We start from the raw sequence: 22,336 nt of genomic DNA on the forward strand, positions 1-22,336 counted from the left end.
CCTTTATGCTTCAGAAGGTGTTAAGTTTTTCAGGACATCTTTATGACCTTCAAGGATCATTGCCAGTACTTTCTGGATCAGACACACAGCTAAGTGCCAGGGATTCAGAGATGCCAGCCCTACCTTAAAAGCTCACAATAGTGAATATAGAATTACCAGTTAAAAGAGATTTGAGGTTATTGATTTGCCATTGAAAAATAATTACTCTGGTTTGTTTTTCATTCGGCAAAATATATAAATTGGAAAAGATATTTATCTGACCCAAGAGAAATAAAACAGTTTAAGGCATTTTCAGAGTTTAGTTCATAGGAATGCACAATAATAAAATGTGATGCATTTTAAAGAATATGAATGTATTTTTAACATTTCAAATATTAACAGGAGGTAGAGAGAACAAGCCTAAGATAGAAGCCACAGGATTTACTGTAATCATAATTTACATTTACCATACATTACCTAAACATTCCAAAATAAAAGATCATATTGGCAACTGCAAAGTTTCCCTCTATCTTGAAAATACGTATAGCCATAAGATTTCCTTTAATCAATTGGGCTTTCATGCAAGTTTTGCATTTAGGCATTTTTAAAATTATTTTCCTTTTCTGATACGCTGTGCATCCCTGACTGCCTGGCGTTAGTAGCGAAGTGTGATGTCTGACTGACAACTGCATTTCAAGGGTTCCAGCCCTCAAATCAGAGGGCTCCCACTTTCCAGCACCACATGGGAGTGGATTAAAGAGCCGATGGGAGATGGCAAAGCAAAGGCGAAGTGTGGCCTGGTCACCTCGTCACTGTTCCTGTGAAGAAGCACCAACAAATGAGGGCGTGGTTGGAAAGAGCTGGAGAGTTGATTAAAATGACAGATTTTTTTTTTTTTTTTTAATGATGGGAGAAATGGAAGCACATTTGTATGCTGTTGGAAGTGGCCTGGGAGAGAAAGGGATTACAGGTGTCTGTGGAAAGGAGATAACTCCATATCTAGAGACCCAATAAAGACAACAAGAGGTTCAGAGCTCAAATGGACAAGCCAGGGACACAAATGTGGGAGAGCCAGAAGTGGTTACAAAAAAGAACCAAAGAAGTAACTATAAAACTCCTAAGTGTATTGCACTAAATCCAAATCAAACGTATCCTCAGCTCAACTTCAACTAAGCCAGATCCCTGATGTGCCGCCATGATACCACAAAAGAATGCACAGAAAATCTGTATAGCAAAAGACAGCGGTCTCACCACCTGCTCCAAAACGTATTCTTTTACACATTTTCTAACTACTATGTGAGAATCCTGAAGCTTCACTTTTGGAATCAATCCACTTCTGATTGTTTATTTCAGTAAGTAATAGGCTACATTATGAGTGGGGGTAAGAGGAGGATACTTTGGACAAGATCGAAGAATTATAAAATAATCTCAAAAAGTTGAAAAACAACTTCTTGGAGAAAAGTAGTCAGGTTGCAAGCCGTATTCAGTCCTAAATTCAGGAATCTGTTATGAATGTAAAGTGAGACTACACAGCCACACTGTGGCTTTTCTCCAACAAATCTTGGCTCGTTTGTGGAAAATGCAGAGAGTTGGATTCAACCAGTGTTAAGTTCAACTAGGTGAACGTAACAACAGTTTGCTAAGGAATGTTTGTGAGAAATTGTTCATAATGATGGACTCATTGTAATGAATCTCAGCTTAGGAATGAAGAAAAAATAAACAGAGACAAAGCAGATTTGCCACATCAGTGATACATCATATCAGTAACTGTTGCAGGGGAGTTCTAGGATCTGGAAGAGTGAACAGGAAGTAATAATCAGCCCATTTCTAACTTAGATTTCAAAGGTGATGTAGATCATTAAGATGACAAAGTCTGGGTGTTGTCCTGGGACTCGGTTACTGAGGCAGAGTGGAGGAAAAGATTGATTCTAAGTATGGGCTATTCATTTTGTCCAATTTAGATGGAATTCTTAGAACACCAGCATGCACAAGTTACCATGTAAGGAGTTGGAGACACAGAGATAAACAAAATTCAGTTTCTTGCTTCAAGGAGATCCATATAATGTGCAGAGTGCTGCAGTCCAGACGGTGGATGGCTCAGAAAGCACTTGCAAACCCAGACTGCAAGATAAAGCATGATGCCTTCAGAGATTGTAAAGAGTCCTTAGGAAAGACCTACTTGGGGCTTTGTATTCTTTGGACAATGGGAAGATTGTCAAGGAAGAGCGATTATGCTTTGACGGCCCATAGGTGGCAATGTAGAGAAGGAAGTGGCCACAGTTTTTTTGGAGAAAGCAAGACGACAGTGGTATCATGAGGTGATGGTGCACGTGCTGCACTTCAAGTGTAGATCCAGACAAGGTCAAGAAAGTTTGCAGTCTGAGTGGAGGGGGCTGCAGTGCACATCATGAAACCAGAATCGCTTCCTCGTCTGTTAACTTATGGGGCCAACAAGCATGAAACACCGGGATATCACATCCGGGAGGATTTGTCTACTTTGTTCACTACTGTTCCTCTGGTGCCTGGTTTATAACAGCCCTTAACACACGTTCACTGGGTCAACTTAGTAAAGAAATTGAAGTAACAGCAAACTAAAGTTGCAGAAGTCTCCTCCCATGCCACCTGCACGCTCAGGCTTCCTGGATGTGACGTCATGACGCCACCTGCACTCTAAAGGCTTCCTGCGCATGACGTCCTGACGCCACCTGCACGCTCAGGCTTCCTGCGCGTGACGTCATGACGCCACCTGCACGCTCAGGCTTCCTGCGGATGACGTCCTGACGCCACCTGCACGCTACAGGCTTCCTGCGCATGATGTCAAGCTAGGTGGGAGCCACTTACGCTTCTTTTCCCAGAATACTCAGTTTTTGAACCTTGCTCGTCCTATCTCACAAAACTTCAAGATCAGTCCTCGCTGTCCCCCTTATGTCGGCTGACAGTCACTGTTTCTTTGTGCCTGATTTTCCTCTGTAAAATGGCGGTGAGACCTAACTCCTGGGCACCACCATGAGAGTCGGCACTGTGCTGAGAACGTCAGAGGTTTCCCCAGTTCTTCCGCGTCCCCGGCCATGTGGGCGACCCCGCTGCACTCCCGCCTGGCCTGGCCGGGGCCTCCCTCGCTGGACGGTCGGGACGAATCAGGGAGACTAACTCCAACCGCCAACACTGGGGAAAGTACTTACCACTGTAAGTGCCCACTGCAAGCTAGCTTGTGTTGCTGTTACTGTTTTATTCTTACTATTTATACCTTTGTAGCGACTTACACATGCCTCTGAGTCATTATGTTTCAAAAGAAATTCCTTGATCGTGGACAGACCTAAGAAGAAGTCGCTGCTTGTGTGATGCTCACGCAAACTTACAGTCCTGCAAATTCCCTCATGGCTTCCGATTCTGAGCTGGGATGAAGATGGGGCGACCCCGGTCCCCTCCCTTACAGCGCTCACATATCAGCATTCCGAGTCACTTTGTCATTTCTCTACTCTGGATAAACCCTGGGAGCTTAGAAAGGAACAAAATACTGCAGTCCGTGTGTGGACTAACGGTCGTGTATAGAATAAGGAAATTGAGAGGAGAAAATTAGAAATGGCCTGTCACGCCTGGGTGCTATTTCCAGAGACCGTCACAGAGGCTCCCTCGCAGGGAATAGATAGTATTTTTTGACGGAATGAATTCAATTCACTTATAAACAAATGAATTATGAATACTGAGCTTACTCTTGACTTAAATACCCCAGTTTTGTTTGCACTTACTTCTGATTTTGATCCTGTACTTCTGTGGCTGGCTTGGAGGACCCACGGCATGCCTTTATACCAGGCCACACTGAACATCAGCTTGTAGAGCTGTACAGTCTTCAGCATCTCAGATCTTGGTGTATACTCGTTTTCTCATTTCATATATCACCTGTCCCACCAAACATCATGTCCTTTGTAGATGTTTCCTTTGTGCCATCAGTATAATCACCTTAGGATTTAAGTGGAATCTATTATGCTCGTATTTATAATAGATATTCTTAAGAGCTTACGCCTTGAAGTGTTTTAATTAAAATCAGTCTCATTTTCTCAGCAGTGCATTTGATTATTAATTGTCCTTAAGAATATTAATTTATTCATTAGTAAAATACATAAATAAGTTCCAAAATATTACTCAATTTTGGATAATTAAAAACAAAGCTTTAAAATTTTATTAACATTTTAGCAGATGGGCTTCTGAAATAAAATTGAGAAACAAAAAATTAATGTAAGTTAGAAATAAGCTCAGACCCTATGGCACTAACCTTTTCAACTCCAAACAAATTAACTGAAGAAGTTAAACAGTCTCAAGGCATGTAGCACATTACACCTAGGAGAATGCAAAGTAGGCTGCTCAGCAAGAAGGGAACAATTTTAGCCATCCAGTTGTGTGTCTCAGAAAAAGTTTCAACCATCTCCTATGAAATCAATGAATAAAACATTTCCTTGTTGTGAGAGCTAAAAGGGCTTGTAATAAACCAAATGTTGTTAAATAAAAGATTTAAATAAAAATGGAAGAAAGTTTCTTAAAAGGAAGTCATGTTTCCTTGTTGGACAGCAGACTCTACACATTACTGAACAAAGAGGGTAAAAGTTCAAAGAAATAAACATGGTACCTTTGAGTATTGACAATCTCAAAATTTAGGAAAAAACAATAACTGGAACATTTCAGAGAAATATAATTATACCACTTTAAAGGATATGATTTTATAACTATTACTGGCCAACTTGCATTTATTAATTTTAAAAAAACACCTTCACATTTTTTTAATCCAAATTTTGCAACAGGTTTCATTCCGTTGCCTTCCAGTTCTGCATAGTTTGGGGTAATGACATGTTTTTGTTGTTACAGTATCTGTGAGGTAATTTCATACGATGTTAAAATTTTAAGTTCTTATTTCACTAGTTTTACAAAATTAGATAAGTAGCAGATGTTATGTTTTTCAAACTTGACATTTCTTTTCACCTCACTGTAAGAAAAAATAGGCTATAAAAATAAATAAAATCAAACTCTGTTATCCACATTGGTAGATAAAACTAACATATAGTTAAGCAAATGAAATAGCCTAAAATTGCATATACATGACAAAAGTTATTGGAACTTGTTGCAAGCATGCAACGTATACATCTTATTTTTTTGCAATATTGTTGTGAACATTTTCTTAGTGCACTCTGATGTCTCATAGTAAAATCACCTTTAAAAGGATTCTGAAATGGTTAAGGTAAGTATACATTTAAAGAAAAACATTAGACTATTCTCTAATATTTCTTATTTTTAATGTCCAGGTATATAGGAAATTTGGAAACTATGAACAGAAATAAATTGAAATCAATTATCATATCACCACTAAGATTTTCAAAATTACTAATTTGCTGTGGTTTCTTCTAAAATTTTGAAAGCAAAAGATAAAAATTTAGAGTAATATATCAACCTGCTAACCAAATGAATAAAAAAGCATTTTTATTTGATTTTGATCTCTGTTTTAAAAAAACAAAATACCACAGATAAGTGGAAGTCTTCCGTGTTCCCCCTCCTCATCTAGGGTCACTCTTTCTTTGAATTTGGTGTGCATCTATTCCATATTCCTATACTCATTAGTATATAGCATTTTTTAAATTTATGTAACAATTATGCTATATGAATTTCTGTATTTGCTTTTTCATTCAATATCGTTTGCATGACCTATTCATCCTCCTACATAAAAATATAGATAAAATCAGCCATGCACAGTGGCTTACACCTGTAATACTAGCGCTCAGGAAGGCCAAGGTAGGAGGATCACTTGAGGGCAGTACAAGACTTGCCTGAGCAATAGCAAGAAAAAATTAGCCAGGCAGTGATGGCACACACCTGCAGTCCCAGGTACTAAAGAGGCTGAGGCAAGAAGATTGCTTTGAGCCAAGGAGTTTGTGGTTATAGTGGGCTATGAAGATGGCACAGCACTCTAGCCAGGTGTCAGAGAAAGACTCTGTCTCAAAACATGGTAATCCGTTTTCAGTGCTGTGTACTATACCAACATATTACTTTATCCTAATTTGTCTACCTTTTCTTTATACTGTTGTTTATTTAAGTTATAACCACCTATTAAACATTAAAGATTCTTCAATAAACATTTTTCTATATTAAGATTTTTTTATTTTTCAGATCATTTTGGTAGGCTAATTGCCTAGAAGCCAGATATGAAGATTTTTGAGGCGTGAGAGACATACTTGAATATGTTTTCCCACAAGATCATAATTTATAATCCCCAGACCAGTTTGTCAGAATGCCCATGTCATGGCACCTTCACCAGCATTGAATAAACCAAGCCAGGCTTGAGTTCATTCATTTTTAATGGAAACAATTGACTTTGCAAGAGTAGCATTAAAAAGGGTAGTTTATGTCTTAGATTGGATGTAAGTCATTTAGCTTACTTCCAAGATCCACTTTAAAAATCACTTATTGACCATAAAATGCTACTGTACCATATTCACGTTGTGGTTTTATTTTGTTCCCAGCAAGGCAGTGTATTGCTCTGCTAACTGCATTTTGTATCTGCCATTATCAGAAAATTTCCTCTATAGCACATTTTATTGTAACATTCAGTAATAAAAAAATCCCATTTTTTTTTTAGAAATCTAGCATGTGCTTTTCTTTCCTTGTTGGGAACTTGTGACCCCCAGCTCTCTTTATTTTGGAATTTCAATTTTAAGCATAAATTGAACATTGACATATAACATGATGTCATCTTTGGAGCTGTAAGACCTGAGCAACAATCCCAGCTGCAGTTATGCAATCCCGAATCAAATTGTTCTCACTTACCCTGGGGAAATGATTATCAGATGCTTTATCCATAAAATGGGACTATTGTTACTACTGTTAGAATACTTTATTATATTGTTAAACATTATAAGATTGGGGTTGGATGTGAGTCATTTAGTTTTGTTAACAAAAGATTAAATGAGATCTTTTAAAATAATAGGAAGTCTAAGTTAGCACTAGGTAACCCTTTCCATGTGCTTCTGGATGGCTGGGGCCCCAGTAGAATCCAGCCCTGGAGACATTTCAGAGGTATGTGGGTAGCTTTGTCTGCCACCGTGCCTGGCACCACCTGGACAGCGAGTTATGAGGGCAGCAAAGGCTGCCTGAATCCTTGGAAGCCAGGCAAGGCCTTATGTCCCCACAGTATCATCCCCCCACACACATCATGGAGACTTTGTATTTTGTTCCTTTGCCAACTCTTCCCCAGAGTTACAATCTGAATTTTATCATTGCCTAGAACTACTTCACAAATATTGAACCCCTAAAGTCTGCTCTTTCGTCCTAATTTTTCATTCTTCTGTCCCTCCCTCCCACTGCACTCCTCTCTGACCCGCGGAAACCTGAAGTCTTCTGTTTCTTCTATTTTCTCCTCCACTGTCAGACCCCTCAGAGCTCAGAAAGATGTCCTAACAATTACCATTGACAATGCCCTCCACTCCCTCTGTGATTCCCCTCAAACTGTTTCAGAATGTACCGTTCTCCCTGACTGCTCCGTGCCTACCAAATTCCCGCCCCCTCACGCTCAACAGTTCACCTTGTCTCTACTTCATCAAGAAAATTTGAGAATTTCAGAAATGCTTCCCCTCAACTTCTAGCCCTCTCTGCACCATGCCCAGCTACACCTGTGCCATCCCACACTTTCCCTCCAGGCTAAACGAAGGAGGCGTCTGACTTCTATTCAGTGTCAACCCTCCTCCGTGCTATCACCAATCACCTTCTTCATCCCCTCTTGGAATTTTATCCATTACTTTTGTACCATTTTATCTGTCCTTAATCTGCCCCTCTTCAGCTGTCTTTTCCCATGACCTCAATTCCTTCATAGCCCCTCAACTCTTCCCCTCTTATGCAAACTTTACAAAGAACATTTTACCCGCATTGCCTTTACTGATTCAACAAAACGTAATTAAGTTACCCCCTAGAAATGGCTGTCACTAAGGTTACCAGTGGCCTAAACTTTCCTAAATTGAGTGGATACCTTCAGTGTCTTACTTGACACTCCTCTTGTGTATGACACGCGTATTCACTTCCCTATTCCTAACACCACTCTGTCCAGTGGGTTCTAGAAACCCCTTCCTGTCCTGGACTCCCATCCTTCTTGCCTTTTCCTTCTTGCCTCCTGTTTGGAGACCTCGAGGGTTAGTATTCCCCAGGGTTGCTCGGTCGGCTGCCCTGCTGGCTCCCTTGACGTTTCCCATGGGAAGCTGACCCGTGCTTCTGCTTCCACGACATGTCCAAGTTGTGTCTAGGGCAAACTTTTTTCCTAAGCTCTAGATTTTAATAGCCAACTGACTCCTGAACTTCTCCACCTGGGTCCCTCAATGACCATGATCAAAATGGAACTCAGTCTCTGCCACGCTTCTGCTTCCAACCCAGTATCCGGAATCTCTGGTGGTGACACCAGGATACGCAGGGAAACCGGGAGGCATCCATGACTCAGTCCCTTACTCCACATCCAGTCACCAACTCCCATCATTTTTATTTTCTAAGTGTTTCCTAAATCAATTTCTCTTTCTTCCCCATCACCTCTTTCATTACTAGCCACGGTAAGTGTTCTGTTTCCTTCCTTTTCCTTCCAGTGTAGAATATATAGGCAAAATGCCAATCAGTCAAAGTCACTTCCTATTAAAAATCTTTTAAGGCCGGCACGATGGCTCACACCATAATCCCAGCACTCTGGGACACTGAGGCAGATGGATTTTTAAGGCCGGCACGATGGCTCACACCGTAATCCCAGCACTCTGGGACACTGAGGCAGATGGATTGCTTGAGACCAGCCTGAGCAAGAGCGAGATCCCATCTCTACTAAAAATAGAAAAACTCACTAAGCATTGTGACAGGTGCCTGTAGTCCCAGCTACTTGGGAGTCTGAGGCAGGGGGACCGCTTGAGCCCCGTGAGTTTGAGGTTTCTGTGAACTATGACATGACTGCACTCTACACAGAGCAACAGAGGGAAACTCTGTCTCAAAAAAATAAAAACCTTTTAATGCCGCTCTCCCATCCACACAATAAAGTCCAATCTTCTTAACAAGTAATGCTGGGCCTCACAGAGCCCTGTCCTCCTCGCTGGACTCATTTCCTGCCACTGGCCGTCTCAACCTTAGCACTCTAGTTAAGCAAAATTCCTACCATTCCTGGTCGCCAGGCAGGCTAGTTCTCACTATTCTGCTTCTGACTAAAATGTACTCTTTTTCCTTCTCCCTCCTCTCAGCTGGCTAACTCAGCTCCTTCTCATCTTAACTCCATGGATCTTTTTCTGGTTCCCCCTCAAACGTAGGCCACAGGTCCCCCTACTTTATACGCCCGTAATATCATGCGTTAACTTTTTGTGTGTTTACTACCCAACTAGACTCTGGGTTTCTTGAAGTACAGACTCTACTATGCACTGTGAGTCTGGGGTAATTCCTAAAAGGTGTTTAATAAGCACCTCTTAACGAAGGGATGCATAAATATAAAAGTGTCACGTGGTGTCACTGTGGCAGAGAGAGCAGCATTCACCAGACATCCATGCGCTCCTCCCCCATTTCCCAGCCGCCTTTGCACTTAGGTTGGGACCATGTAAATAGCTGAGTGATAAGTTATAAGCGTGCATGGTACGTGTCACTTCTAGCCCAACGTCTTTCAGAGGTGTGGTGAAGTTTCCAGGTTCTCTCTTCCCTGGCTGTGCTTGCTGGGAGTCTTGACATGGTAGTCCGACAAGACTGTGGGGGCAGAAACCCAGGCTGGGCATATAGCAGTGAGGGAAGTAAGCCTGTTGTGTTCAGCTGAAGGATTAATTTGTTACCACAGCATAATCTAGCCCACCCTGAATAGTGTTTATTGTTATAAGTTTAGACATCAGTCTCTGTCCTGACACGGACATGTCAGGCTCTGCCACACCTCACCCAGTGCAAAGCTGTCTCTCCTCCTTACCTTTGCACAACGCATAGGCTTAGAAAAACTTGAACCATGTGACTGTTGCTGGCTGGCCTCTGCTCAAACCCTGGGGACCAGAGTGTGCTTCCTGCAGGAGTTTGCTGCTGTCCATCCCCATACCCTAATGTACAGGCAGAGTAATTCACTCCCTGTGTTCCCCATGGTCTAAGTGACAATGGGAACATTTTCCTACATTAATAAAATCCCCACACTCCCTCATACACGCCTCTGATTTCACAGCAGAATGTCATCTCTCCCTCTGACTTTAAATTTCGACCCTTATGTAAAGGAAACTTTTCCCAAGAATTGTACCATTTCCAGTGCTTGGAAGGCTGAAGGGATCAGAGACTATCCCCCTAGCAGGTCTGAACGTCTCTGAAATACCCCTCATGTGTAAAGGATGTGTGTGTAACCACCCCTGAGCTACAGCTACCAGGATTCTGATGGTAACAATGACACATTTCCATTCTGTCCATGGGTATTCTGCAAAACACACTGGCTTTCCTTCTCAGGGCCCAAATTTTATTGAACTATGTTTGTATTTTGTTTCAGTAAGTAATAATTCTGTCAGGAAAAAAAGTAAACAGACAATCTGGTTTCAGGTGTGGCTTAGTCCCAGGATAATGTGATGTCACCAGGATCCATCATTTAACTCAACTTTCTTTAGAAAGATTCCATCCTCAGGCAGGCTCTCCCTTTTTCCTCCCACCTGAAGTTCCCAGGGCTGTGCCCTTTCAGTCTCAGATCCTTCTGGGGAAGACCCAAGAATCATTTTCCCAGAACTCCCAGTCAAAGATTCGGGGCTCTGTCGAGGTCTCAGTGGGTTGTGTTGCCATCCCGGAACCAACCCCCAGCCAGGAGGCACACGGACCCATCAGCTCGGGCCTTAGTCACTCCCCTCAAAGGAAGCACATGGCTTGAGAGAGTGGAAGGGATCTTTTCTGGAGAGATTTGAGGCACCACAAGGAGGTTCGGATGTTGGTGGCGCTGGCGGCCTCTCTGCTCTCAGGGCAGTCGGCCACCCAGGAGGTAGAAGGCAGACGCAGCTTCCAGGGAGGGAGCCCAAGTCTTGGTCACGCCCAACAGGGAAGCCTCGGTCATGTCTCATCCTCCCTCTCTGGCCTTCTCTGGGCTGTCCTTTCTCACATATGCTGTCTTGTGTTTGAAATATTCGTAAACATCTCTCTCCCCTCGATGTAGATCATCAGCTCCTTCAAGGCAGAAACTGGTTTGATATGACCGTGGGCATCCCCCCTATTCAGCAAATAATTATTCAATGACAAACCGAAGGAATAAGAAGAGAATGGGTCTTATTCACACGATGACCATATCACGTTCTGCAATCCCTGCGTGCACAAGTGTTTAAATCAAGGTGCCGACTGGTGCACAGGCAGGGGGAACCTCCTGTGTGCCCGAGTACACGGTGAGCGGCCGGGATGTGAGGATACAGTGATTATGAGAGTAATTCCCCGGGCCTTCTAAAGCTCACACTCTAGTGAAGGAGACAGACGCTTAGCAGGCAGAATGCAATTAATGCTACAAAGAATACTTGTAAGGTGTTAAGGGAGAAGGTGCGTGGTTAATAGATCTTGATTTTTATTATTAGTGTTTTGATTTCAGATCAATTCCAGATCAGCTCCCTCAGGGACTACCAGCTTTTCTGGAGGTCTGTTGGACTTGGAATCTCTTAGATGACTAAAACTCTATTGCCAAATAAAATCCAAGAAATTACATCTTATATTTACGATTTTTAAAAAAGCTAATTTGGTCTTCTTCTCCTCTCTCTTTTCTCTCTACTCTCTCCTAGCCTGAAGTTCTGGATCAAATACAAAACTTAAGGGAATTGTGGATGGATAATAATGCGTTACAATTGCTACCTGGGGTATGTAAGTTTTTGTCATGCCCTGTTGTCTAACATTTATGTTATATATGGGTTATTGTGTTTTATAATAATTAATCTTAAGTCCAGTGTTTGCATTTCAAAGTAAAATAACACCTGTTAGGAGTTTTCAGCCACCAACCACATCAACAAATTTATTTTTGAGTGTTTCATATATTGCGAGTGTTATAGGTATGTAAAATGTATGAAATAGTTTTCCTGTTCTCTGTGGAGTATATTTGTCATCTCTTCCACATTTTCTGTTTTTTTAAGCTGCAAGTTTGTAACTTTACAAGCAAAATACTATGTGTAATACCAAGCTTTATTTTTATAAAATTAACCTGATTCTTACACAGAACTAGGCAATAATTTCTGCTTGTGTTGCTAGAGCTCTTCCACAGAATGAAAATCTCTCTATTGAGACAATTTTCCAATAGAATACATTTGAACTTTTGAAAATGGCAAGGATCACATAGTATTAAAAACAGAAATTTAAACCAAAGTCAATTTTTTCCCCTCAACTAAACCAACTCCTAAACATCGGGTTTCTAAAATATATGTCTATTTGGAAGTTTATTCTGAAAATGAATGGCTTCCCCTAAAACACTGTCCCCTGCCACTTGCATGCACGCACACACACACAGACACACAAACACACACAGAGAAACACACACAGACACGCACACAGTCATTTAAGACAACTCCAATCTCCTGACATTGGACTAAGTAGCCAGAACAAGTGGAAATGCAGTGAGTCTCTGATGTGTGCTCTCAAAGCCAAGTTTGTTTCTCTAATGAATTGACCTTAAAAAGTACTTAAAATTATTACGAAAGCAACCAGGACAAGAAGCTTATTCTCTCTCTGAACAAGCATGAAACCACGTAAAGGGGAAACCTGAAAAAAAGCTTAGTGAAAAAAATACTTCCTTCTCTTATCAAAAGGACAGACTTCTATCCTCACACACGAAGCCAGACAGGGACATACATCTTCTATTTACTGATTTGTTCAAAATCATTTATCAATGTACCTCTATGAGTCAGAAACTATGCCAGTGGTAGGGCTCCAAAGAGAACATATCCAATGGCTTTGCATATATTTGTTTGAGGAGCTCCCACATAGCAGGAAAGACAGATTTGACTCCACCACACAGCAGAGCCTGGTTTGTCCCATTGTTCAAGGTACGTACAACTCCTGGGGCAACACAGAAAAGCCCTGCATCTGCTCAGATTGAGGACTCAGAATGCGTGTCTACTTGGAAGTTTATACCTGCTTCTTAAATATATGTATTAAAACACTTACATACATGTGCCACGGGATAGGCACGAGGTTTCTCTCTACATGTTTTACAAATACTGATTCATTGAGTCCCACAACAATTCCATGAAGTAAGATTTCATATCTTCCCCATTTAACAGATGAGAAAACTGAAACACAAAAAAATGTAGCTAGCCCAAGGTCACACAGCCAGGAAATAAATAGTAGAACTGTCACTCAAACCAGCTACAGACCCTACTGTTCCTTGTAATGCCCCCAGATGCTCTCCATACGACTAAGGGGAGCTACAGGTGAGAACAGGTACATCGTACTTTTCATAAGGGCTGTGTTCCCAAAATCTAACTCTGCAAATCTGCTTACATGTCAAACTCCTTAGCAAGTGTATTATGTAAATGGAAAGGTGACAATGAAATCTTTTGCTGAACATGTGACGCTGCCTAATTTGTCTGTTTTGAAAGTAGCCTTTTCACACTGACTGCTACAGATTCTTTGCTTTGTTTAGTACACTTGAATTTGGCCTTTTGCTATCCCCTATGCGAGAACGCTCCGCACCCCGTGCCAAAGTAGACGTGGCTTTCTGCACACCCGTGTTGGCAAATCCCTGTTTTCATTACCCACCAAGAGCTGACTTTGACAGGCTCATCTCGAGGGCAGTCTGCAGCTTGGGTGTGTCAGGTTCATGGAATAATTCATCTTAAGTAGTTAATGTCGTAAACACCACAGGGGAAAAAAGCAAGTTTGCTTTTTTCTTAGTTCACGTGTCATAATAAAGTTAAACACTTGTGGAAACCTTGGCTATTATTTCCACCCTGTTTTTCATAAACCAGAGAAGTAAACGATAATGATAAAATATTTCGTTTTCTGCCTGGTTCTAGCTTCTGACCATCAGTCAAGGTTAATCAACCAAAATATGACTAAACGACGCGTTGAATCCATACTCATGTTTAAAGCAAGTCAGCTCCTTCTTTTACTTGTGTGGTTTCCACTCTTTTCCTTGGCTGTTCACTGGTCACCTACAGATCCCTCTATGCCCAGGGTGGGGTTGGAGCAACATTTGTTACCTGATGCCAAGAAGGCCCTTCACCACCCCAGGTGATTATTGCTAGGGCCATGCTTTATAAATACATGTTCCCAGGCTCAGTGGTTCATCCACTGATCTGATCTTACATATTGCCTCTACTTATCTGACAGAGTATAAGTAAACACACCTTTAATAAATACATTGATTGCACCCACACAAGCACACACTTGGCACTGTGCAAGTAATTTAGATATTTTTTTTTTCTTTTCTTGAGTCAGAGTTTCACCCATCACCCAGGCTAGAGTGCAGTGGTATCATCCTATCTCCCTGCAACCTCGAATTCCTGGGCTCAGGCGATCCTCCTGCTTCAGCCTCCTGAGTGCTCAGACTGTAGGCGTATCTACCATACCTGGTTAAGACACCAGTGGATTTAATACTCCATATGCTTGCCGCTCATGTTGTGGTCCACAGACTAGCAGCACTCATACCACCGGGGAGCTTGTCAGAAACCACCCCAGACCCACTGAATCAGGATCTGCGTTCAACACATGTTAAAGCTTAGAGGCTGAATAATGCCACACGGTGGGTTCCCTGGGAAGCAGAGGCAGAGACAGAAGTCTAGGAAAGGGATGCTTTTCAGATCAGCACCAGTGGAAGGGACGATGCAGAGGAGAAAGGGGGGAGGAAAAAGAGCTGGACTGTGATGGGGTCCTGCGGAAGTCCCGAGCTGGCCCTCCAGAGAGCGCTGCTGCAGACTTACCCTGCAGTTGCTCTGTGTAGAGGCCAAGTTCTGGCCCTTCCTCTGTCCTTGCATGGGGTCATCACTGGGTGGAGGGCTCCTGGAATGGGGGTGTCACGCTGTGTAAAGAGGGTCTTTTCAGGTGAGGCAATTCTGAAGAGGTTGGAGAGCTACAAGCAGTATTTCTCAAAGCTGGAGAAACAGAGTAAGCTCTTCATTCCTAGAGGAAAATGCATGAGCACATCTACTCCAAGTCACAGGCCAGGGCTGCTGCATTAACACGTCCCCGGAGCTGAAATTCAAACTCACTTTTGTAACATGGCAGACTCCAAAGCCTGCTTGATTATTATTCTGGCGGTTCCTGACCCCCATCCCTAATTAACCCCTAGGGCACATCCCTAGCCCTGCTCCCTCAGCTCTCTAAGAGAGGCACAGTTTCAGAGTAGCTGAACGTTTGCAAGGCTGAGATCAAAACACTGGGTGAGTCAGCCCAGAGGGCTGAGTTTCTCACCATTCTTAGAAATGTGTCACTTGGAAAAAATACTGCCACTTTCCTTATAGCATTCTACCCCAAGGAATGATGCCTTTACCTAAGCTCACTCTTCCCTTCCAGTGAGCAATAAAGGTGATGTATCTGTTTGTGTGTGTTTCTGTTTTATTCTTTTATCATGAGAAAATTTCTTTTGTCCTTGAAGCTTCCTTCACCGCTATCTCCAGCACAACTCAGTATTCTGCTGTATATTACTAAACATTCCTTCTGGAAGAAAAATAACACTTTACTGTCTATTTTTGAGTTGTTCTCAAACTTCACTTTCAAGCACAGAATCAGCTTACATGTCAAACTCCTTAATAAGTGTATTATGTAAATGGAAAGGTGGGTCTGAGATTCTACATTTCTGACAAGCTCCCCAGTGGTATGAGTGCTGCTAGTCTGTGGACCACAACATGAGTGGCAAGCATATGGAGTATTAAATCCACCGACGTCTTAACCAGGTATGGTAGAAGCCGCCTGCAATCTGAGCACTCAGGAGGCTGAGGCAGGAGGATCTCCTGAGCCCAGGAGTTCGAGGTTGCAGTGAGATAGGATGATACCACTGCACTCTAACCTGGGTGATGGGCGAGACCCTGACTCAAGAAAAGAAAAAACAAATAAATAAAATAATGTATCTAAAGTACTTGCACCGTTCCAGGTGTGTGCTTGTGGGGAGGGGGGGGCAATCAATGTATTTATTAGAGAGAGATGTGTTTGTTTATACTCTGTCAGATAAGTGGGGCAACATGTAAGATGGTAGAATGTTCATAGGTAGATGGATCACTGGATAAACCACTGAGTGCAGGAACATGTATTTATAAGGCATGGCCCTAAAGGAAAGGGGGAGGGCTTTCCTCCTGGCCCAACTCCATGGCCATGTGATCGGGGTCCTTCTTGCCCCCAGGGCGGGTGGGGTCGCACCTCAGTCCTCAGCAATCCCTTACTAATCCAATCGTCCCATTTCTACTTCTGGAATCCTCTTGAGTCTGTCCCTTCTTCTCTGTCACCAAACGACAACAATACTGTACTTCCAGCGGACCTCCCTGACCCCAGCCTTTGAAAGTTCCCTGAAGTCATTTCCTCTAAGCACAGGTCTGAGCCCGTCACCTCCCATCTGACACGCCCTGCAGCCCTCAGGCCTGTGAGATGGAGTTCAGTATTTCCTTCCAGGGCACGGGGGCCTTGTAACAGCTGGCTTCTTCCCGTCATCCCGATTTCAGCCACTTGAAATTTCTCACTGTCCTCAAACTGGCCCAGCTTTTCCCTCCTCTCTGTGAACGTTTGCGCTCTTCTTCTTCCAGGGACAAGTCCTCCTTTCTAAGAATCACTGTCTTCCAGACAACTGCAGCCTCCCCTGTTCTTCTGTGGTGTTCTCGGCATGTTTTTTGTTTTTATTGTACGTTATCAGAGGATATTGTGATTATTCGTTCAGTTCAAAGTTGCCTTCACTCTTACAAACTCCTTAAGGATAAAAACCGTCTTCCTGATGGCAAGCCTGCCCTCACTCGCTGTCCTGTGATGACTGCAGTTTCGTCTGTAACTCGGGTACCAGTACGCAGTGAATCCTCTAAACCAGCGGTTCTCAGCTGGTGGGTCGTGACCCCTTGGTAACAATAAAAATACATCCTGCATATCAGATATTTACATTACGATTCATAACAGGAGCAAAATATAGTTATGAAGTAGCAATGAAAATAACTTTATGGTTGGGGTCACCACAACGTGAGGAACTGTATTAAAGGGTCGCGGCATTAGGAAGGTTGAGAACCACTGCTCTAAAGGACTGTTGACGGGACAAAACATTGAAGCTGAGTAGTAGGGTAAAGTCCAGATCATAATGTAAACTTCGCTTATGCATTTGAAGTGTTAGGGATGAACATGTCGGACATTCCTTGTTTCAGTGGCGACTCATGTAGCTGGTGATTACTTAGCTATTTTATTCAGCACCAACATCCAGATTGTTGTGTTTTCTACCTGCTGCATTGAGACATAATTCGTGTGCCACATGCAATTCAGTGTTTCTTAGAATACTCAAATAGTCGTGCAAACATCCCCACTATGTAATTTTAGAACATTTCATCACCCCCGAAAGAAACTGTGAACCCATTAGTAGTAACTCCCACGCCCCCTCCCCCACCTGGTTCCTAGCAGCCCCCCTCTGCCTTCCATCTGTGTGGATTCAAATATTCTGGATGTTTCATACAAATGGAATCACACGATATGTGGTCGACTCACTTCTCTCACTTCGCTTATGTTTTTAAGGCTCATCCACTTCATATCATGATTGATATTTTCTTCCTTTTTACTGCCAAATAACGTTCCGTCATATGGATACACAACATTGTGTTTAGTCATACAAACATATAAGTTGCCTCTCCTTTTTAGCTACTGTGAATAACGCAGCTGTGACCATTTGCGTAAGTCTGGTGCACGTGTTTTTTTATTCTCAGATGTGTACCTAGGGATTGTTGGATCATGTGGAAGCTCCGAGTTTAACATCTTGAGAAACTGCCAAGTCCTTTTTACAGAGTAACTGCATCGTTTTGCATTTCTACCAGCCATGTTCGAAATTAACAATGTCTCCGTGTTCATACGCACACTTGTTATGGTTGTGGTTTCTTTTAAAATTAAAGTTAGAGTGTTGTGTTTATTTTAAAACTTTAAAATACCCTATGAAAGTTTCTCAACTAACCCTGAGTTTATGCAATGTCATCAAGTCTATAGGAAGGTTAAAGATGCTGGTTTACCTGGATATGTCAAAAAACAGGATAGAAATGGTCGACATGGACATTTCTGGGTGTGAAGCCCTCGAGGACCTGTTACTATCGTCCAATATGTTGCAACAGCTACCTGACTCGATAGGTGAGAATGTCATATTTTGTCATGAATATTTATATCAATGTAACATTTTCTTTGGACAGTATCATTTTTCCATAGTTATAGGCAATACATTGTTAGTCTGATATTAATAAGTTAGCAAATTAACCATACAAATAATAAAATAGTATTTTACAAATAATTCTAGTTGTTAAATTCAAGGAGATCCTTCTTGAATTTAACTTAACATTAAAATGATCTTACTAAATTGACACATTTTTTAAAGTGTTAGATCATTTATGTTGTGAAATATCATCCTAAGGAATATATATCGTAAGTTTATAGTAATCTGATAACTATATACCTCTTTATACCTTGATAGAAGTATGGTAGTTCCATCTAGAGATGTTGCTATGTTCAATTGTTAATATTGTAACATTGTTATAATATAGAATGACTCATGAAAATGCACGACTATAAAATGTCTTCTTAGTTCTGTTATTTTTTAAAGGACATATTGTTTTTATTGTCTTTGTTATGTTACGATTCATGAGGGCAGGTAACTTGTCTGTTGGTAACAGAGTAAGCATTCTATCTATTGCTTATAAATTTTTATGTAAATAAAATGATGAAAGACTCATTTAAACAATGAAGGAACAATTTTGTATCAGTATCTTGCTGTTACTGTTTATGAGAGGACACACTGGAAGGGTAACCCTGAATTACTTGACTTTGGAATGTAGCTCTTACCCTCGTGTGACAGGTGGTACACGTTCCCAGAGCTTAATGCTTAGTTGTCACAACCTGGCTGGCCCAGTTGAAGACAAGGGAGTCTCCCAAAGTTTTCTTCACTGTTCTATGGTTTTCATTTTGTCGTTGTTTCAGGCTGATAAAGAGCATTCAGTTTAGCAAATCAAAGTCTAACTTTCCTTTCTTTCTAGATTTGCAGACTTTTTGAGTTATATAATCACATTTTATAACGGGATTTTTTTTCAACTTGCCTAACCATGGGTCTTAACTGAGAGCTGTATCAAACATTTCCTCCTTTCCAGGTTTTGTCTTTGAAAATTCTGATTGAGTAGGTGTGGTGAGCCCTCAGAACAAGCACATAGAGATTTCTTCAATGGAAAATATTAAAAACTAGTCAAGAGACAGAAAATAGAATGGAAATTGTATTCTAAAAGTAAAAATAGTAAAAAAGGCATATTCTCCAGAAATACAGAAAAGAATGAATGCAGAGAAACTACTCAAAGAAAAAAATAGTTGAGAATATTTTTTCAGCAGTGAAGATGCTAGTAATCTTTCATATTAAATATACACAGTAATTCAAAGATGGATAAATGCAATAAATTCACCCTGGCTTATTGCTGTGAAACTGCAAGGATAAAAGAATAAAAATCCCAAAGGGCAAGAAAACTCATCTACAAAATAATAGAGATTTCACAATTTTTATCAGTGAAAATTGCTTTGGACAGTGGAGTATCTTCAAGCACTGAAGAATAATAACAGGCCGACGGATTTCTATACCCAGCTGACCGCTCATTCAAGAATGAAGAGCCAATAAAGGAACTCATTTGGTAGATTAAGTTGTTATATCTAGATAACTAGTGACTATAAAAGAGGAAACTTTTATGTTTAAAATATCAAAATAATAATCACAGAGAAGCATTATTAGGGTGACGAAGTGCTAAGGACCTTATTGTGTTCAGGAAGTGGCTAGAAATAGTAAATAACTTGAGAATTTGTAGAAAATGCTAGGTTAAATATTTGCTACATGTTCAAAATTTAAATGAATCTACTTAATAAAAATGGAGTTTATAATTTCCAAGCCAGCAGAGGAGGGACAAGTGTGAAAGAAAACACATATTTATATAGCAGAAGAAAGAAAAATAAAATTTTAAAACTCGTAGAAATAGAAAACCTAAGATGGCAAAAATAAATCCAAATCAGCTGTCCTAAATCACAACAGATGTAATGGATTTGATAGAGTAAACTTATTAAAAGATCCAGAATTTCAGGGTCATCTCTATTCTGGATGTGAGACAGACTGAAGACCACACAGAAAATTTGATTCTGAAAAGGTGGTGGAACAAAGCAGCATTGTCATTAACATGGTGTCAGTGTTTGTTTAAAATATCTTCCTTTAAGAAAGCAAACTGGGAAATTAGCCTTCTGATCTGAGGAAGGCCACATGTGTCGGTGACAGAGAATATCACACCAGATCCCGGGACGAGATCAGACAGATTCAGACAGGCTGCTGGTAGTATATATTTGACACCTTCCTCTGGGAACTGAATGGTTCCAACTGAAGAAAGTAACTGTCACAGTAGCTTACTCTTCAAATATCTAAGTGCCACATCAGCCTTTCAGAGGTATTTACACATCGGCAGAGTTGCCGTAATCTCTGATTATAGTTGTAGAATGGCTGAGTTTTCTCAGAGAAGAGAATTACTCAAGAAAAAAAATTCCCTTCTTGGTAAAGAGAGGCATCTGGGTTAGAAGACAGCTCTTTCTAAGGCCTTAGAATAATTCATGGATGCTAATTCAATGGCAGATTACATCACCTCTGCCTTGTTTGAACATGGATTATCCACTGGACTACCAACATTTAAAAGAATAGGAGATAAGAATGTTCATAGCATTAACAGAAGGATAGAGCAACAGAAATGACTTCTTCACTTCCACCACGTCTCTTTGCGTTCCTCTTGGGGGTGTTCAAATGGAGAGGTATGCCCAACAAGTCCCCCATGCTGAATCACTTTCCTTTCACTGGTTCCAGGGAAATCAAAGGGATTCTTTTCCTCTTTGAAATAGAGTTTTAATAATGTACTTTGCCATGGGATTCTTTTCCTCTTCTAAATAGAGTTTTAATACTGTATTTTGCCACGAATAATGCATTTTCCTCCAAATTTTTGCAAGTAAAATAAAGATGCACATTATACGTGGGTAGTATTAATTCTACATCTATGCTATGTATTTAAAATGCTTATGCATTTAAAACTCTGTTTTAAAAAATGCTAAGATTCCTTTATAATACAAAAAACAACTACCTAACTATAAACAAGTACAAATTTGTATTAAATAATTAAAATAACTTATCTTATTCAGTTCCTGGTTAAGGGCATGGGGTTTTAGTCAGATTACCAGAGTTCAGATCCTGGTCTTTTTACCTTAATAGCTGTGCAACCTTGGAAAAATTACGTATTTTCTCTGTGCCTCAGTTTCATATAAAGTGAAAGTAGTAACAGTACTTGCATCACGAGATTATTTTGAAGAGTAAATGAATTAATATATGTGAAATTTCTTACAATACTACCTGACATAAAGTAAAGCAACTATTATAATAATATAATTCTTATAATCTTAGATTTGATGACTACACAACTATTTGCTTTCAAAGTTCTATTCCAAATATGCAAGTATCATGTGAATATTATTTTAATAAAAAATATGTTTTAATATTATTTTGATAGATTTAATATTTAATATTTCTCTCCAGTACGTCCTAGATGGGGTAAGGGGGTAGAGCATTGGAGAAAAGCACAGGAGAAAAAAAGAATAGGGCAAAATATCTTTGATTTCTGCAGAGCAACTACCCGGTAGACACACGGTGAGGGAATTTTCTGCCAGAGGAAGGCATGAGAGATGGGGGTTAGGCTGGCAACCTCATTCCACATCAGAAACAAAGACGTTCCACAGAAGCTCCAGAATCTGCTCAGAGCATCCCCTTGAATGAAACCTGAGCTGCAAAGTCAGGAACGAGTGAGGTTCCTGCTCTTCAGTCACTGTGTGGCTTCTCGTCACAGCCTGGGAGGACAGCAAGCGACAGACACCAGAGGACACACATGAATCAGACGGGGAAGATAAAAGAGTTGCAACTCCAATTCATGCCCAGCCTACTCAGTGCAGGAACAAGCAAAGTTTTCATGCCTACTGCTGATCCAAGCCAAGGAGTTATGGTACCAGAAAGAGCATGAGGTCGTCCGTGGCAGCTTTCCACACGCGTCATCACGACTGCTGCACTGTGATGCCTCTGTGTTCATTTGCTAATTATTAGGCTCAATTCGGATTTGCTTTCGGTTTATAACCCAACAGAAACATTGGTTATTAGTACTCAGGAGTTAATTACATATTAAATCACAGCTGCTTT

The 22,336-nt window shown here is 41.0% G+C and overlaps 1 protein-coding gene across 11 annotated transcripts in view; it reads left to right on the forward strand.

The window, feature by feature from the left end:
* Positions 1-22,336, forward strand: part of LRRC7 (leucine rich repeat containing 7) — a 626,043-nt gene that overhangs the window by 479,883 nt on the left and 123,824 nt on the right. For all 11 annotated transcript variants that reach the window (XR_008380264.1, XM_053592544.1, XM_053592545.1 and 8 more), the window contains 2 exons: positions 11,730-11,804; positions 18,087-18,231. Coding sequence is in view for 10 of the 11 variants with exons in the window: in XM_053592544.1 (XP_053448519.1) it covers positions 11,730-11,804; positions 18,087-18,231 (220 nt within the window). In the remaining variant the exon portion in view is untranslated. The remainder of the gene's footprint in view (positions 1-11,729; positions 11,805-18,086; positions 18,232-22,336) is intronic.

This window comes from Nycticebus coucang, chromosome 5, assembly GCF_027406575.1.
Source record: "Nycticebus coucang isolate mNycCou1 chromosome 5, mNycCou1.pri, whole genome shotgun sequence".
Lineage (NCBI taxonomy): Eukaryota > Metazoa > Chordata > Mammalia > Primates > Lorisidae > Nycticebus > Nycticebus coucang.